General features: G+C 39.9%; 1 protein-coding gene across 1 annotated transcript; it reads left to right on the top strand.

The window, feature by feature from the left end:
- Positions 1-90: 90 nt before the first annotated feature.
- TUBD1 (tubulin delta 1) lies at positions 91-18,516 on the top strand. The gene is given in 12 exon segments (XM_075032924.1): positions 91-298; positions 1,624-1,818; positions 2,422-2,569; positions 3,015-3,231; positions 3,770-4,001; positions 4,813-4,977; positions 5,681-5,821; positions 6,357-6,540; positions 9,338-9,368; positions 9,370-9,472; positions 15,015-15,158; positions 17,537-18,516. Coding segments are annotated over 10 exon segments (1,479 nt in total). The 5' UTR covers positions 91-298; positions 1,624-1,646; the 3' UTR covers positions 15,101-15,158; positions 17,537-18,516.
- The last annotated feature ends 3 nt before the right edge of the window (positions 18,517-18,519 follow it).

Here is an 18,519-nt window from a genome sequence, read left to right as displayed (position 1 = left end):
GGGGGCGAGGGGGTGGGGCCGAGCATGCGCAAGCCGCCGCCCGCCGGCTTTGCTCCTGGCACGGAGCGTGCGCAGAGGGCGCGGCGAAGCCTGGCGGAAGGAGCATGCGTAGGGCCCTTGGCGAAGCCCAGACGACCGACCCTCGTGCCCGACCTGCCCGGAGTCCGTTCTGAGCATGCGCGAAGCGGGTCGTTCGAAGGCGCGTCTGGCTCCGAACCGGCGGGGAAGGGGATCGCGGAGCCGGGTGGCTGCGCATGCGCCGTCGGCGCCCGAGCGCCTCAGCGCGGGGGGAGTCGAGGTCAGCCCTGAGGAGAAGCCGGCGGCGAGCGGGGCCGAGAGCGGCCGGCGCTGCCCGGGCGGGGGGGCAGGCGCCTCGGGAGGGCAGCTGGACCGGCGGGGAGGCCCGGGGAGGAGAGGGAGCTGGCGAGGAGAAAGGCTCTGGAAAGGGAACGAGGCGGCCGAGCGACGTTGGGGGCCGGGTAGCACCGGCAACATGGCGGCCCCGGAGGGTGGGCGGGCGGGCGGCCGTTGGCCAGGCCCTGTCGGCACGGCGGAGCCCGAGTGGGTCTCCCCACGCAGGCGGGTGACTGCAGCTCCAGAAAGGAGGGTTCAAGAGACAGCTGCCTCCTCCGAGTGACAGGCGCAGAGCACACCGATAGTAGGCACGGCAGGGTCGGTATCGAACGCGTGAGTTGGACGTGAGCCTTTTCTGAAAATCACTTGCATCTTTATTTATTTATTTCCTGCGGTGAGGAGTAACTCAGCGTTGCAGTAACACACAGGCTGGCCTTAGGCTGTGAGGTGCAGGCTGGCAGCAGTGCTGAAACCAAGCACAGGAATCAAAAATAGCACATACCTGCCTGCAAAATGCAGCAGGATCGAGTTACAGGCGCTGGCAGTTATCCAAAGAATGCTGTTACAGAAGTGCTGCGGCACAGCTGGGATGATAATGAAAAATAGAAGCCCAGAATAATGAAGTGAGCTTAAAAAAATTGACCTTGTTTCTGTGAAAGGAGAATAGAAAAGTGAGAAAACAGAGCTGCTGCAAAATGCTGAGTGGGGGAAAAAATGTCAAAACATACCAGTACTGACTGAATCAAAAACTTTGCTTTCTGTGATGGAAGCAAGGGGAATACTCTAGCAAACCCTTTTGTCACCTCAGCAGATTTGGCATCAGGCCCATAGCAGTACAGGACTGGAAATCAGCTAGATTTTTGAACGGGCTTCACATTTCTAAAAGCATATGGTACTTTCTTATTATGCTTTTACAGCCTAATCCTATCACTTTGTTTGGGTTATAATTATTTGTTTCTATCCTGCCTTACTAAGCAAAAGTAAGAAAACAAAGACTTTGCTTGCTGTATGGTTGGTTTCAGCTCCCTCCAGAGGTATAGCAACAGTAAACAGATTGATTTCCTGTAAACTGCCATCTGCATTCTTCTGATGTTCAGGAGAAAGTGCTGACAGTCTGCTTTTCCCTAGAAATTGCCACTGGTTGTAGTGTAGCCTTTTCCTTCTCACTAGAGGTTCTCAGAAAATTGCAAAACTGATCAGAAATGTACTTGTCAGAACTTTTCCCCCCCTCTTTTCCACAGTTACTAAAGGCACACTTTTCTTTTTTAGGCTTAAATACAAAGTGAATAAGAATGTCAATAGTCACAGTCCAGCTTGGTCAGTGTGGTAATCAAATTGGTCATGAGGTGTTTAATGCTATCTGCAGTGATGTCCATGGCACGCATGGGTTGTGTTCCAAGAAGGAGAATGAATCCTACTGTGATGCTTGCAAAGAACGTTTTTTCTGTGAGGAGGAATCTGAAGGTACAACATTTAAGTGTTTGTTTCCCACAGAGGGTCTTGTTTCCAGCCTAATACAGATAAGAGTATAGAAATAAAAAAAGTCTTTTGCCTTCAGTTGAAGAATGAGTTTTACCTTCAGTCTTGAAGAATTATCACAACACTCTGCCTTCATGACATTGCTAACAACCACAGAAGGAAAATCAGTGCACTAAAGTGTCTGAGACCACAGAGCAAGTCTGCCAGTAACACAGCTGGAAGCTGAGCATATATGCATGCATACATACATAATCTTTCCTTCCAAACATCTGCATTTTCTACTGTAGATAGTTCATACCATGGAGTAGGACCCAGAGCATCTAAATTTGGTGTTATCAAACACAGTAAGTGGTTTCTTTCCTGAAAGCTCTATGGTCTCTAGAGTTCAGATTTGTCTTTGGAACAAGAGATGGTTCACCAGAAATCCAGGGCATTGCCAGGTCCTCCTTTCTGTACCTGCCTGTACTGTCCTTTTAATAGTTCGGCTTACATGGGTGGGAGGAATATAATTTGCAAGTCTATCCATCTTAGGTGAACAAGTTTTAGTATTGGCACATTATTCTTAGTTTTGTTTTTCTTCTTGTCCAGTACCTGTTGCCCGGGCTGTGCTTGTTGACATGGAACCTAAAGTAATCAGCCAAACCTTATCAATGGCTGCCAGGTCTGGCTACTGGAAATATGATGACCGGTCACACTTCTGTCAGAAGCAAGGGTCAGGGAACAACTGGGCAAATGGGTATGAACAATTGTTTCAAGCTTCACTAAGGGAACTGTAGAGGCTAATGAGCTGTCTAGACTCTAGGAGTGGTACTATTGCAGCTGTGCAAGGTACAGAGTATGTAACATTAACTTGATTTATTTTTAAGTTAAAGTAGCAATATATATAGCAGTGAAATGTCTAAACTGCTTTTTGCAAGGTGAAATTGGTATTCACAGTGAAAATCTAACGTTTTAAAATAGAGTGAATATATTCAATTTAAGAATAGGAAACAATGAGCACAGTTTATAAATAACATGCAAAATAAATGTCACAGCTGAGGATTGTTTACTGCAGATGGATGATATAATGCGAGGTTATGTAAATAATAATAATAAAAGTATGCTTTATGAATAGCTTCACCTTTCTGTTTTTGTTTTGATATAACCTGCCCTGTCTCACTGTTTTGTCTGTTATTCAACAGTTATTCTGTTCACGGGCCGAGACACAAAGAAGTAATAATGAATTTGGTGCAAAAAGAAGCAGAGAAATGTGATCGACTTGGTGGATTTTTCACAATAATGAGCATGGCTGGTGGTACAGGATCTGGCTTGGGTGCATATGTGACCCAATGTTTGAGAGATGCTTTTCCAACCTCATTTATATTAAACCATGTTATCTGGCCCTACGGCACTGGTGAGGTGAATGTCATATTTCCCAGAGATACTCTGCAAGTTTATAATCACTGTTTACTTTTAAACATAAAATATCTGCAACTGAAATAAACTAGAAAAGAGGTACATTTTACTTTTTAAAAGTTCAACGTGACAGAAAGTAACACAGCTAATGTTTGCCTAGTATTTGGTATGTTACACCGAAAAAAAAAAAAATTCTTGATAATGTAAGTGCTAAAGTATAATGCAGTTTCACAAGAAGCTCTATTAGCTAACTAGAAATCTCCTGTTATGATAATATCTCAGTATTATAACCAGTTCGCAGACAGATTTTATTCTAGCATGTTTGTATGAAGTGAGATGGATAACATGATTTTCACAGGTCTTGCTCTCTTTCCATGAAAAAGCTCTGCTAGTCCCTGACCTCATTCTGCACTTTTGCAAAGAAAATGAATCACTTCCTAAGTCATAACTGAGGAAATGACAGTAGCCAGAGGATTATAAACTAGAAGGAGATTAAGTTGTTTGACTCTCATTTGTGTGTGTTTTTTTGTTTTTTTTCCAGATCATTGTTCAAAACTACAACTCTGTTTTGACTCTGTCACATCTGTACCAGTCATCAGATGCCCTTCTTGTTCATGAAAATGATGTCATCCACAAGATCTGTGCTCAGCTGATGAATATTAAACAGATCTCCTTCAGGGATGTAAATCAAGTCATTGCACATCAACTGGGGAGTGTTTTCCAGCCCACTTACACAGCAGAAGGTGGCTTACACTATAGCAGAAACCCATTAGGTATCTAACTATCTTATATCTGCCTAATGCATTCTCACACATCTTTCTGAAGCCATTTCATATTGTGAAGTTCTTCAGTCTGCTTACTCAAGTATTTGGATACATCCCAAGATTTAAGATGGGAAAGTGAAGGAAAAGACTAAATTAGGAGTTCAATCCCAATTTTGTACCAGAGTCAAAATAGATCCCCCAGCTTCTGGTTTCAATCTTTACCAAAATAACCCTGTTTCTCCTTTTTCAAGTGATTTCAGACACCACTGTACCTATTTACAATTCAGAGGAAATTTGTGCAGGACAGTAATTTTGGACTGAGTTTTACATTTCACATTAGAAGTTTGTATAAACTGAAACAGAATGAAAGTTTTGTGTTTTGCTCAGGCAGAAGACAGGCTAGCATACAACTTGGTAGCAACAAGCAACAGGCTGACATTTGTATCTTTAAGGGATTAGAGAAAGTTACCAATATTGTCGAGAGTTTTGCATGTAAAATTAAACTTTCACATCTGTCTGTCAATCTCTTTAGCAGTGCATAGGGTCTTTGAGATTTTGAACCAGACTATAAAGTGAGACAAGTCTAAACTCTAAAACAAGAGCTACTAACATGCTTGTATAGAACTCAGTAGTACGTAGCAAGTTTGCATTACTTTGATGTGTGTCCATAAATTTGTCAAATTAAAACTTTACATATCCTGCTTTGTTTCTTACCTTAAATTGCTAGATCTTTGTAAAATTCCTCACTCTCTTCTCCTATTTTAGCTACCCTATGCAATATCTTTGTCAAACATCAGCAGCTGTTAATTTCTTCTTTCAGGAGACTTAATGGAGACGTTAGTTCCACATCCCGAATTCAAGATGTTGGGTCTTCGTAACATACCTCAGATGCCTGAAAACTCCCTCGCTTATAGCACATTCAGTTGGCCTGGACTCATCAAGCATTTAAGGCAGATGCTCATTGCTAATGCTAAAATGGAGGAAGGTAAAAAGCATTCACTCATCTTCAGTATCTGTCATTCTTCAGGCATTTATTTTTACAGATGAAATAAAGCTTATTGTTTTGTGGAGCTCACTGACTAGCTTTAGTCAGTTCAAAACGAGTTACTGCCCTCAGACAGCAGGAATTTGCCTCTACATAGCCAGCTGCTCCTTTAACTATTCATTCAGCTGCCACTGCAGCTCCTGGCTTGCTCCTGTTTTTGCTCCCAGACATCTCAGTTAATTATAACTATTGAAAATACGCAAAACAAAACAGTTTTTGGCCATGTGCTTAATTTACACGATTCATTTGGAACATTCCTTGGATAGTTAGTTCTGTTATACTTTTTCTTTTTACACCTTCTACTAATAAAAATCATGTTTAGCTCTCCCATATCATTTACATGCGGAATTCAGTACAGTGTCCAGTTATGCAAAGAATGGGCTGGCAGGTTGCTTAATATAGAAACAAGTATCCATTTTCTCTGGTAAGACTAGTGACTACTAGGCAAATACTGCTAGATTAGCACTGGTTTTCTCTGAAAATTGTGTAACTGCTACTTCACTAACGTGCAGAAGCCACAAACTCTAATAGGATCTCAACTTGGGGCACAGTGTTAGTTACCGTCTGACTCTTTGGCTAGTCTGAATGCATATTTCATGACACATTAACTTTCTTTTATATCTTTTTTGCCAAAATCTCATAGGTATTGATTGGCAAGTACGACCACCACGTCTAGGCTCCTCCATCCCCTCCAGTCATTCCGCAAACAAGCCACTGCAGTTCAATACTTCCATTGCCAACCTGGTTATCCTGCGAGGAAAAGATATGCACAGTGTAGACTTAGGTAAGAAGGAAAACCACAGTACCTCAGTGATTCTTGTTTCCCATCTCACCGTTTTCTTTTCAACCATACCTGACAAAAGTGAAAAAAACCCAAGGCCACACATTTGACTACTAAGGTCAATATTCCCTCTAGAAACATTTTAATGTCCAAGGCCACGTTGTCTAATTGCTTAGGGCTGTTATATTTACAAGCGACTTCTGTGTTTCCTGAACCACTTCAGGGAAGGAGGAAGATACTGAAGTCCATGTATACAACAGGATTCTTGGCTAAACTGTCTGAAAATATATTTAGGTGCTTCTGGAGTGATGAGCATAGCTTACAGATGAAGTACCAATACAAGAGTATGCTTCTAGATAATCTAATGAATCTGTTTAAAACAGTTATATTTTCAATAGGCTGACCACTCTGCAGATGTTTTTTCAAGGCCTGAATTGATCTGCCAGGCATTGATTAGGTCACACAAGACTACTGAGATCAAGATGCAGGAGCCTGTAGCTTTACATTTGTCAACAGGGCTGTCTTATTTCTGCTGCAGGAAGTTTCCGAGATCCCTCATTATATACATCATGGCTGAACCCTCAGGATGCTTTTAATGTGTGGAAAACACCACGAGCATTTAACAAGTACGAAAAGTCTGCTTCTTTGGTCAGCAATAGCCAGTTCCTGCTGAAACCTCTTGACAATGTTGTAGGAAAAGCTTGGAATATGTTTGCTTCCAAGTAAGTGAAAATAATTATGCTGATACTTCATTAATAACTGCCAATATCTTCAGTGGTAGCAAAATCATTGTAAATACAGCTCACTCTTTCAGCAAAGTAAAATAAGCATGAAGGCTGTTCCCACACTGTAGTTGAAACATTTTTATGTTTGAAACATGATGGCAGGGTGAGGAACACAGAACAGTGCTTATGTTCTGTGGATAAGTGAGACCACTTATTCTAGTGCTGTCAGTTTGACTATTTTCTCAGTACTAAAACTCCCCAAATTTAGTGCATACCGATGTGACCATTCTAAAAATAACACATAGAAACTCTTTTACTGATCATATAGTTTCTAAATTGGGTACACATGCTGCACAGTCCAGGGGAAAAGTTCCTGGCTCAGTTCAGAAGCATTTAGGGGATTTGTGTATTTACTAAGGCTCCCATGCTATTAGTTTGATTTTTCATTAGAACCAAGAACTCTAGAAAATAATTGCCTCTTTACTTTGATCATCATGAAGCCAAGGTTACTGCATGTCACAGCAGATGTCTGCTAAACATGAGTTTCTAGCACAGGAATTCTGCAATTAAAAGCCAAAAGAGGAAAACTGCTGCCACTAGCTGTGCTCCTAGTTTTACCACCTGTTACAAAAACACCAGTGACAAGAAGCAAGCTATCCTCCACACACAGGTTTAGGCTTTGTATCTCAAATCTATAGTTTACTTCTCTCATTTAATAATCACTTCTCCTTCCATTTCCCAGTCAGGCCAGTTTTGTTAGCTGCGATTTTGTTTCCCGAAGCAATACACAAAGTTATAGAACCTATTAGAAACAAGTCATGACTTATCAATAAGTATGAATTACAAAATGAGTTCAAGAGAGCAAAGTAGAAACTAAACAGCATGGTTACTGGGTGGAAACCAACCTTCATTTGAAGTTTTTACCATAACTATACAATCTGATTTCATGTGTCAGATTCTTCACCGATTTCTAATGTCTTACCCATTTTCCTACTCTGACTTCAACACACAGAGCCTATATTCACCAGTACACTAAATTTGGTATCGAAGAGGAAGATTTCCTGGACAGCTTCACAGCTCTGGAACAAGTTATCTCCAGTTACACCATCCTGTGATTTTTTTTTTTTTTTTTTTTTTTTTTAAAATGGTCTCAAATAGAGCTTTCCTGAAAGAACCCAGCACTGGAAAACCTTCCATCAACTTCCTGAAGTGTATAAATTACTGGACTGTAGCTATTTTTCAGTCTTGTAAGCAGTGTGTGCATATGTTAGAATAGTAAGAACTGAATATATTTGTATGGGCGAGTATTATTCATATTTAATATATCTAATAAATAGCTACTTTTCAATACATTTGCTACATACTGTAGCTCAGTCTTTGAACATCATAATTCTTGTCACTGGGTTATTTTTCATAAAGAATGTCTATACAGAAGGATTTTTCTCCAGGCTAAACCCTCAGCATCTCAACTATCATGAAATAACGTGTGATAAAAATTAAATGCGTGCTTGACTACAGTAGTAAGGCATTCCTGATCCTCCAATTTCAATTTTTGATGATAACACTTTGCCCTAGGAATGTTTCAATATTCATAAAAATGTACAGTATCAGAATTATTAATCCAAACTCCATTTGGATTCAAATCATTCAAGATACAATAGTGTGCCACCTGTTCCTTTAAAGCAAAGTAAGACTTAAATTCTATTTTAAGGACCTTAACATTGACCAAATAGCGGAAGTTTTGAATCATCTTTTAAAAAAAGGTATGAAGGGTTCTTCATTTTCCTGTCATCCTCAAGTTATATTAGAGATTATAATGAATTATATGCTTTTCTGGCCATTTCACTGTGCCATGTTTTCAAGTGGTGTTACCTACCTCTTGGAAGAAAAAAAACCAAACCAAAACAAAGTCCCTATAGCACATCAGAGGTCTTAGCTATTTGTTACAGGCAAACCATAGATTTAAGCAAAACTACAACTCTTGCTTTTCCTCCTATAAGTTAGAAGCAGGTAGGTTTTTTAATTAATTTGTTATTTATTTAAGCATATTTGGGAGGAGAATTGCTGGTTGATTTCAGATGTAAGAGCCTGTATAATATAATAAATATAATAGATTGTATAATTTCAAAAGTCAATTCAAGAAACGGGCTCTTTTTTGCACAAATTTTACCACGACCACAAGGTGGTGCCCCTGGGAAGCTGCAGCTGCACCAGCCTGACAGAGGAAGAGACTGCAATAGCTTGTGGGGGTACAGACTAGATGCTTATAAAATAAGAGAGTACAGTAGAATTGAGGATCATGTTGTAACACTGAGCTTTCTTCTGCCTCTGTTAGCTTTTCACTTAATGGTAGGGAGAGCTTTTTGAGTTCTTGCTATTCCTCCCCCCATAGAAATAATCCCACACACTATTAAATATGTATGCCAAAAAGAAAAGTTAAAAAAATCAGTCTCAGGGACTTTTTCCTTGACAAGTGGACAAATCTCATAGTTTCCCTTTAGGTTTTAGTGCTGTTTCATGCCAGGCCTCTGAAGTTTTAACTAAAAAGATGAGCACGCACATAGTATGATGCTAAAGATGTTAAAGACGTTTGCAATATGGCTAACGATGCCCACATAGAAATCTTACCCTGTTAGAGATTCTGATTTAGATTTTAAATCTGTAATGAATTAACAGTGGTAGATGCAGAAGTGACCTTGCAATTCTGCTAGGCTTCAGAGCACAGCAGATACTCTGTATTACTTCTATCTTTATTTCTTTCCCTGGTTTCATTTACCTCTTCACTTTCATTCAGGCCAGGTACAGAAGCACTAAAATCCCCTCCTGGAGCACCTGTTCTCAAAGCAGCTCTGGCACAAGACACCTAGAACAGCCAACACGCTTCTTGACGAGATTCAAGTAACTGTACAACTGAATCTGAAGAAAACAAGTAAGTACTGAGGCTAAGTTCTCAATTTCTCAAACACACCCATAGTAGTAGCTGATCACTGGCATAGTTGTGTAAATGCAAGCCTCAATGGATTCTGATAAATTTCACAGTAGCTTATAGACAAGCAATGTTAATCTCCCATGCCTTCCAAAAAAAAAAAAAAAAAATTTCAACTGCCTGTTAGCAGTAGGGCAACCTTCAGTACACATTAGGGTTGAGTCTAGTCCTAATTCATGCAGAAAAATTACCTGTGTAAATTAAGAGCTATATTGGTGCTTCATTTCAATAGCTAAATCATTAAATATATAGGGGAATGAAGATCATTCGTGGGGTGGGGGAGAACACAAGAGGGAAGGCAAAGAGAAGAAAGCAGATAGGGTAAATATACCCAATAACTTATAAAAAGACACTTGACATTTATGACAAGACGATATTCTTCTTGCAGACCACAGTACACAATCCAACAACTCAGTCTGGTTTGCTTTCTGTTTTCACTCAGCTCTGCTAATTCCTGTTTTAGGAACTCCCTCTCAGAAGGGGAAGACACAATAATCATAGTTCAACTATCTAGCCATACTTAAATTTTACTGAGAAGTATAGGGCTTCGAGTAATTTGGAAGTTCAAAACTACATACAACTTTTGTTATAAGAGTATTATTTGTGATATTTAGTATTCCTTTTCACTAAGTCACTTCCTGGCAGCTCAGAGCTGGAGGACTGTTCTGATCAAAAGGGCTTTTCTGGTGTTGTGTTTCTGTCAGTTTCAGCCATTGTCTTTAACTTGGGTATTTTCACAGAAGAAACAGGGAGGAAAGATTGCACAAGAAGTTAAGATAAACAGCACAGGCAATTCAAGTTTGCAAGGAACAAAGGGTCAGGAAAGGAGACAGCATGGTAGGTTCTCCCTCCTCCCTCCTTCAAAAGGCACAGGATGTTTAGCAACATAGAAATAATTTTCTCTAGTGTTTTCAACAAATATCAGACTGAGAACTTCTTCCAGTATCAGAAATGAGAATAGATAACTCCATGTCTGAAAAAATGACCAAGTCCCAGGAATGCATACTCTTCTTCATTGTTCCACGGGACATGCAAAAAAGAGATTTTTAAAAAGCTAAGGATAGATAAGTCCTCTCAGAAATAAGGAAAAGAGCAATGGGTTATTGTACTGCTATATCAATAAGTAACTTTATTGCAGAAATAACCTCATGTTATCTCTATGTATTTATAATTCTGAGCATGAAGCAAATACAGCAGGCGCTTATTGCACCAATGAATGACATAGACCCATTTATCCATTATTCGTAGGTACATTATTTATGGCTTATGTCACTTTTAGTTAACAGAGCAGGATATTTGGGGGTTTTTTTGTTTCTTTAAGTTTGATGGCAGAATTTGGGCCACGTCAGGAAACACAGCACACAGCTAAGATGTATAACCCCAAAACAAAAATTTCCTTATTTAATCTGTAGTTATAACATATGAAAACAGAGGAAGGATTCTGCAGCTCAAAGACAGAGCTAGGCCAACGGGTTCATTACTGCTTAACAAGGATACTTCTCGTTCACAGTTAGAATTCAGGGAAAATACTTCTACTTCACAGGAAAACAAAGTTTTTCAAAGCAGCAATAGAGGATCACAACCATCAGCCAAATTTTGACAACACAGATTCCTAAAAAAAAAAAAAAAAAAGAGGTAGAAACAAGTGTAGCTGTTGTACTAGCTGTTACAATCCTTTTCGTTGCTCTGGACAAGAGATTGACAGGAATTGTTTTAGGCATCTCTAGGCTTCTTCCTGTTGGTGTTTTTCACAGCTGACCTCAGTTCTGTAATTCTCACACCCTTTCCCAAACTAAGCCTTCATTTTTTCATCTATGGCTGAATTCCTCTATTTTTTTTCCCCAGGATGTGGAGAGGGTCAAAGTGACAGGAAGTGAATAGCTATTATCAAATATTCATCATCTACAATTATATTAGAAGGTGGAGTATTCATTTTCTATTTTATTGATAAAATTAATTATGTAAATAGTCAGAGCCTGGATGTGGGCCTTAATTTCTAATGAAATAAAAATTAACAAGGTAGATCAAAGGTCAGCACAAGCCAATGGCTTACTGAGGCAGGAACAACAGAATTAGTGGCCTTGACCTAGCTAGTTTTAGGCAAACTACCCACAGGATGTCCATAAACCAAGGAACAATGCATCAAATCTCACTATTGTTTTTTGTAATGGACAGGTGCAGCTCACTTGGAAGTTGATTCAAGGACTCTAACTATAGCAGATATATTTAATGAATAGGATAACATTTATTTGGCAACAAAAAAAACAGGAACAAAAATTAACCTGTTACAAATACTTCAAGCATAGTAACTGTTTGGCAAGTGACAGGGCACTAATGTAGTTATGGATACAATTTATTTCAACTTAAGTATATATGGGTGCTTGTAAGGTTAGGCTGACTACCAGTACAGAAAGGATAGAATCTTAGTATAAATATATAAGGGGTTTTCAAGAAGATTACCTGCACAGATTTAACAAACTGAAACAGCTCAAGATTAAGGGAAAAAAAATCTGTGGTTTCCACAACAACCAGGGTTTTATCAATAAGAAAGAAGGAAGTTATATTCAAACTACCAGCTGATACACTACTGGGAAACATCAAGGTACAAAAGGATATTAAATGAATAATTCATTTCCTTCTGCATTTGTTAATAAACTTAGTATAAATAAATATTATGAAACATCCAAAAGGAAATATTTTCAGATGTCAAACTGTACTTTAAAGAAGTATGCGTTTTGCTGGACACCACTTTAAAAACTGCACAAGCCTCATCAGGAATGTGATTCATGGATCTGATATGGTACAAAAAAACTTCCCAAAGGAATTGAGCTGCTGCCTTTCCTCCACTGCTTTCAAGGGCAGCCCAGACACAGCCTTACCAAGGCAGCAAATTCCAGTGTGGGCTTCCTCCTCAAGCCTCCTGCCTCTGGCTTCCTATCCCACCTCTGCCCACGCTCCAGAAGCACAGCCTGGACACTCAGACAACTTTTAATTCGCCTGGATGTAGAGCTGATAATCCTGAATTTTAACTATAGAGCCTTTCCGGCTCTTTCAGTCAAACTCGAAGTTCACAATGGTCACTTCTGATTTCACATTGTATGAATCCTCTCCCTCTAGACAGCCACTTCCCCTCTATCCGGGTGGGGTAGTGAGTCACCTACCTCCGCAAATCAGCAGAACCTGCTTAACCCCTTCCCAGAAGCGCAAACAGCTGCAAATAGGGTGGTGTTTCAAACAAATGTTACTGCCAACCATAGGGAGCAGTGGAAAAGGTGAAGATAGCCAGAGATAAGAGATTAGAGAAGCTGCTTCTGCTCATTAGGAAATTTAAAAGTAATTTTTAGAGGTATAAATGTGTTCCATAATAAAGATCATGGAAGAAGTCTAAACCTTAAGCCTATGGTTCATGCAAGCCTGAGAGATCCTAAACAGTGAGTTCTAAGAGAGTCTAGTGGTATAAAACAAAGGCACAGGCTTCTGCACTTATCTGCATGAATCAGGTTGCAGAAACCTTCTTGTCTGTTAGTTTTAAAAGCAAAATTTTTAAAATATGGAATGTTACACCCTAAGGTAGAAAAATAAGTAAAATGAGGACACTCTCTAGGCCAAGAGTCCCATTTTAAAAGTAAAGGCTGTAAATAGAGAAACTACCTAAAATAAGCCACTGGTTAATACAAAAAAAAAAGACAGAATAAACACTGCTTGAGCTTCAGTGAGCTATGAGCTTTTGTTTCATTAGTTATACGTGATGAGAAATAAATAACCATCTTACATGGTATATTTGCATGTAAATGGGTGTGTTCTGTAAAAATGATTATTGTACATATTTGGTTACATGTACAATGTAATGTTTATTTAAAGGCTCACAAAAGTATACTTCAGTTGCCTGAGAATGGTGTAATTGTGGTCAGATGGCATGATTTAATTTGAACTTTTGCCCAGCAGTCTCCAATACGTAATAGATCATTTACAGGAGCATGTAAGCAGAACACTGCTGAAGGAGCCAAATGGAAAGCAGCCTTATCCCACACACTGAAGGTGTAATAAAATACTGACTCTGTACTTGGTTGGCAAGGGCAGCCGTAGCTGTTCATTATAATATCCTCAATAAGTATGGTGAGAGCTGGGCAATAGTTCAGAGCTACTGCTCTCCAGATGGCTCAGAACAATACTGAGTTCAAGAACACATATTTCCATGTAAGACTGCTTGCTGCTGGCTGTCATGCAGTTCTGCCACTTGCAAAGAAAACTCTGGGAAATTTCCTCCCCACCCCACTTTGGGCAACTTCAGCCTGTATTACTACCTGATTCTGAGTCATCTAGTCAGCAATTGTATTTATGTAGTTATATGGCATTGTAAACTAGCAATTTCTCCTTCCTAGGCCGAATTTTGGTGAAGAAACCTAATGCAGCTGGTAAAACAGTTAAAAACATAAATTTGGCAACGGATGAACAAAAATCCAATTAAATACTCTTCTCCCAAGAAGAAAGCTTCCCTTCACTCCCTACCAGACATTAACTCAGGTTTTCACATTATTTTCCTCTATAAAGATTTAGTCAGGCTTCTCCACAAAGCCGGTATTTTCATGGTGAAGTCTTCGTGTATAAAAAATAGATACAAACTTAATGTGTGCTGTGAAATGGGAGCTTATTCTTCAATGACATTATAAAGGAAACCTGAACTTGCTTTAATACGCATGGGGTCCTGTTCAAGCTGAACAAATCTCCAGTAAACAGGCCTGAACTTGTCCAAAAATCGCTAAGCACCAAGGACAGACAGGGCTACAAGAAGGACTGAGAGGAGAAGAGACATCAGTGACAGTTTTAAGCTAGGACTCTCAGGATCAGGTCTGTCAAACAACACTTAAAACACTTTCCTTATTCACTTAATTGGAATGATCCTCTCTCAGCCACAGCTGAAATCTATTGCCAAAGGATAGCACAAGAGATTTCCACACTTCACTTAAGAACACCAGGCTCCTCCTGGGCAGCCATCACAATTTTAGTTCATCCACAAATGCTGCAGTATGATTTGCCACATGGTAGTTCTGCACATGCAGGAGTGTTTAAGACAGCTTCATACAGAAGTTAAGGGAGGCAACAGAATTAAAACCACCAATTCCATTAGCACAGATCTAGTAGAAATACCGCTTTGAAATTTTTTTTAGCATCCATTACTTTGAGCTTAACTAAATACTCGCTTCAGGCATCTTAAAAGTTTCTCTCTTCCTGCTGCTCTCCACCTAGAGTCTTACACAACACACATGGATGCATGTGACTGTATGTCACAAGAGGTCAGCTGGACTGAGGTGAGACATAAAAATCAAGGAATCAGAGAAATTAAATGTTGTTATGAAAATATCCTAAATATTACAGCTCTCAAGAAAACCAGTTGCAGCAAACAAGGCACCGAGAGAAGCACCATTTCTAAACAGACCATTTGTATGTTGTTGTAAATCTAAATGTGTATTTTCTTTTTATGCAGGTCCAGTTTCTTTCAGAGATGGAAAAGAAATGCTGAGCACACAACCCTGCTTTTTCAAGCCTTTTCAACAGATGGAAAGAGCCTAAGAAACATGCAGTCTCAGGAAAGACACATGGTCACTTAAAACTCACATGGTTTCTACACGTAAGTGTGAGCCTCAAAAAAAGTATTTATGGTTTTAGTTAGCAGCAGCTTCTGCAAGAGAACTGCCAGTCTCTTTCCTGACAATATGGAAGGAAAATAGAGGTACCACAAGGTCATTGCATGCAGATAGAACAAGCTTTAGGAAATGCATCTAATCCCTTAAAGAATTTTTTATACTTTGTCAAATGGTTCAAGGCAATTTAACCTCCCCAGGCACACTGGGCGCCGGTGGTGCCTGTGCTAAATTAGGTTAGAGCTCTGGCTGATACCTTCCACCAAATCAATGCCACCTTTCAGTGAAAAGGCTTTAGACGTTAGAAATGTCGTGCAGATCAGCTGGTACCCAAGTAAGGTAACAGGTGACTTCCTACAGACTGATGCCATCAATCATAACTGTGGTCACAATCTTGTGTAAAACCAGGCTAATGAACACTTCCACGTAGTTCATAGAATTTGCCTAGATCTGAGATATCTTTGAGATAAGTAAGTGCAACACTCCCTATAGCAAAAGCAGCTAAATGACACACTACCAAGGCCACAAGGAAACAAAAAGTTCCAACCACCTCTTATGAGGAGGTGGAATCAGACCTGCATGGCCTGCTCTGTCATATTATCATTTAAAAAAAAATCAAACAAAAAAAAAAAAAAACCAAACCCAAAACCGGTGGATTATGCCTTAAATCACGTGTACTAAACACACAACCCTTCCCTCACAGGACCCCTTGAGCAGGAACAGAGCAGCAGTCACCAGAGAAAAGACACGAACTTGCACTTTTTACAAGGACAGAAAAGCAGTTTCTGAGGCCATTGGAGAAGGGTGCGGCTTGCAGGGCAGTTATCAGAGCAGGGAACAATACACCAAGCTGAGGAGTCCTATCTTTTGCTTTTCATCAGGAAATAGCAGCTAGTTTCCTTATTACCAGCTGCCTGGGCAACTCATTTAAGCTTCTTGGGAAACCAGAAGAACAATTAAGCTGGGAGTAACTCCCTTGAAACATGAAGATGCAACACACTTACTTATCCATATCTGCACAGCTCGTCAAATGAGGTTTAAAGAAAGATGACCTTTGATTTAATGCTAAGGTAGTCAGTGCTCTTTGAATCATTCCATGAGTGAATAATAAAAAAAAAAAACCTCTAGGACAATAAACGGTAGTGTTAAAGGCAAACTAAAACAAAGCTTGGCCCATTTGACAGGTTCACATTTGCACATTTGTTTTACCACAACTGAACATCACTAGCAGTGAAGAGGCTAGATGACTTCACAGCTCAGCAGCCTCTTCACTTTAAATTCAGCACAGAGTAAGTCAGCTTTTTTGACCAAAATACCATTTTGCTGAATTCCTGACACATGCCAAGAAGCCCATCATAGATTGCTGGGCTCTTCCCATTGCTTGTACCTAGGAGGCAATGTCTTTTGGACATTTGATGACAGTTTCTGCCCTTGAGCTCCTTTCACTCTTTTGACAACTGACCCAGGTTGTTGCAGCCTCTCCCATTGACGCCACTACCAAAACATTGTTTTGCTGCCTTTTATGAAAGCTGAGTGGATGCATCAATAAGCAAGTGAAATGGATAAAGAAATAAATGCTAGCATTTCATGCCCTCAGTTAGAGACTTGAATTAGGAAAGTCACAGCAGGCTCAAAGAATTTTTCACTATAATCCTTTTAAAAATGAGTTTGTAAGAGCATATGCAAATATTTACCCTCAATCTAGTTCTGAACGCATTAGCAGGGTGTTTCACAGGGAAGGCCATTGCTTCACTCCCCATTTCCTGAAGAGGTTACAGCAATCCACCAAGGCTCCAGCAATTAAACCCTCACCTGGACCAGCCTGCTCCCAGCAAGGGGTGGCAGCCCAGCAGGAAGCCCTCCCTGGCTATTGCTCTCCCACTTGCACACTCCACTTAGTGCTGCAGTCTGGAGAAGGCTGGGCAGAGTACTTACTTACTCTTTTTTCTTCTTCCTCTCCCAAAAAAACCCCACAGATTTACAGGGAAAAAAAAATATTAAATCTCAGAAAAGCAATTTCAATTACCTTATATATAATTACATTCAACCTTTTAACTGCTGATTACAAAGTATTTTTTTAACCATGTGCTTCAAAGAAAACAATTACTTTTACCTCCAAGGAACACACCCAATCACCACTTACTTTTACACCTGCAATCAATTTTGTTCACTAATATTTATATTTATGCTTGATAATCAGGGAAACATCCACAGTATTTGTGCTTGCAATTAGCAATGCCTGCAGTGAGAGGGAGGCTGATTCTAACAAATTAAATAATGAAACCAAAAAGCACAGCAGGGAAGGACCTTCTGGAACAGCATTAAGCCATCTTCAAGTATTAATGACAAGTATCTTTTATTTCAGAGGGAGCTGCTTTAATAAGAAATACAGTATGACATTGGGATGGAGGTAAGAAACTACAAGCAGAGACAGGGAGCAGGAGATGTCCCAATGGTTTTGAAGTGTGGAACTGGATGATTCAAAACATTTGACATGGTCTGTGCTGGTCTCTTGGCTGGGCCTGGCACAGACCAGTGTGACCTTTTTAGCTTTGCTCCCATCTACACAATTCTTGCCCTGATGGGGTACATCGTGGCTGCCAGGGAGAGGGGCACGCCAGCATGCTTACATCTACACGGCCTTCAAGGTACATTGTTGGTGAGGCACAATTCACAGGTCAGGCAGTAAGCTAGTAGAGAATGACGAGGAGGATTAGCTGCAATCCTACCTGACCTTAGCTCTGATGTGCTTCTCTGAATTGTTAGGCTGGCAATACGGCCAACTTTCTTGCTTTGCTTCCTATTTATGGTGCACTTGTGAAAGCAGAGATTTAGCCATGTTCCACAGATGATGAGACAAAAAAAAAAAAAAAAATCTCTATCACCTCAAAGTCATCTTTGATGTTTAACCAAACATTAGTTCTTACGAGGGCTGTTACTTCTGTGTGATTTTCAGTAATTCCAAGAAAAAAAGCAAGATACTTCATTCAGTGTCTAGACCGCAAGAAGAATCAGCTAAAAATACAGTGATTTGTGCTAAGATTGTTTCTCTTGCAACAGGGCTCACTTTGGATTTTTCTCTGACACACTTTAAACTCGATGATTGACTGCTTCCAATGTGTAACTGAAAATATGTACAGCAAAAGGAAACCTTGGATTAAGGGAGCAAAATACATGTTTTCAGATGAAATGCTAAATGCTCTGGGTCTTTTTTTGAAGCCACAAAATGCAACTGCAGATGTATTTTCCAGATTCACACCCATTGTAGAATGGGACAACAAATTTCACAGCGTAACAACCAAGCTCGATATACAGAAATGGAAACAATCCAGCTGAAATAAACACCGG

Source organism: Buteo buteo, chromosome 7 (genome assembly GCF_964188355.1).
Source record: "Buteo buteo chromosome 7, bButBut1.hap1.1, whole genome shotgun sequence".
NCBI classification, from domain to species: Eukaryota; Metazoa; Chordata; class Aves; order Accipitriformes; family Accipitridae; genus Buteo; species Buteo buteo.
This window is presented reverse-complemented; position numbering and strand designations above follow the sequence as displayed.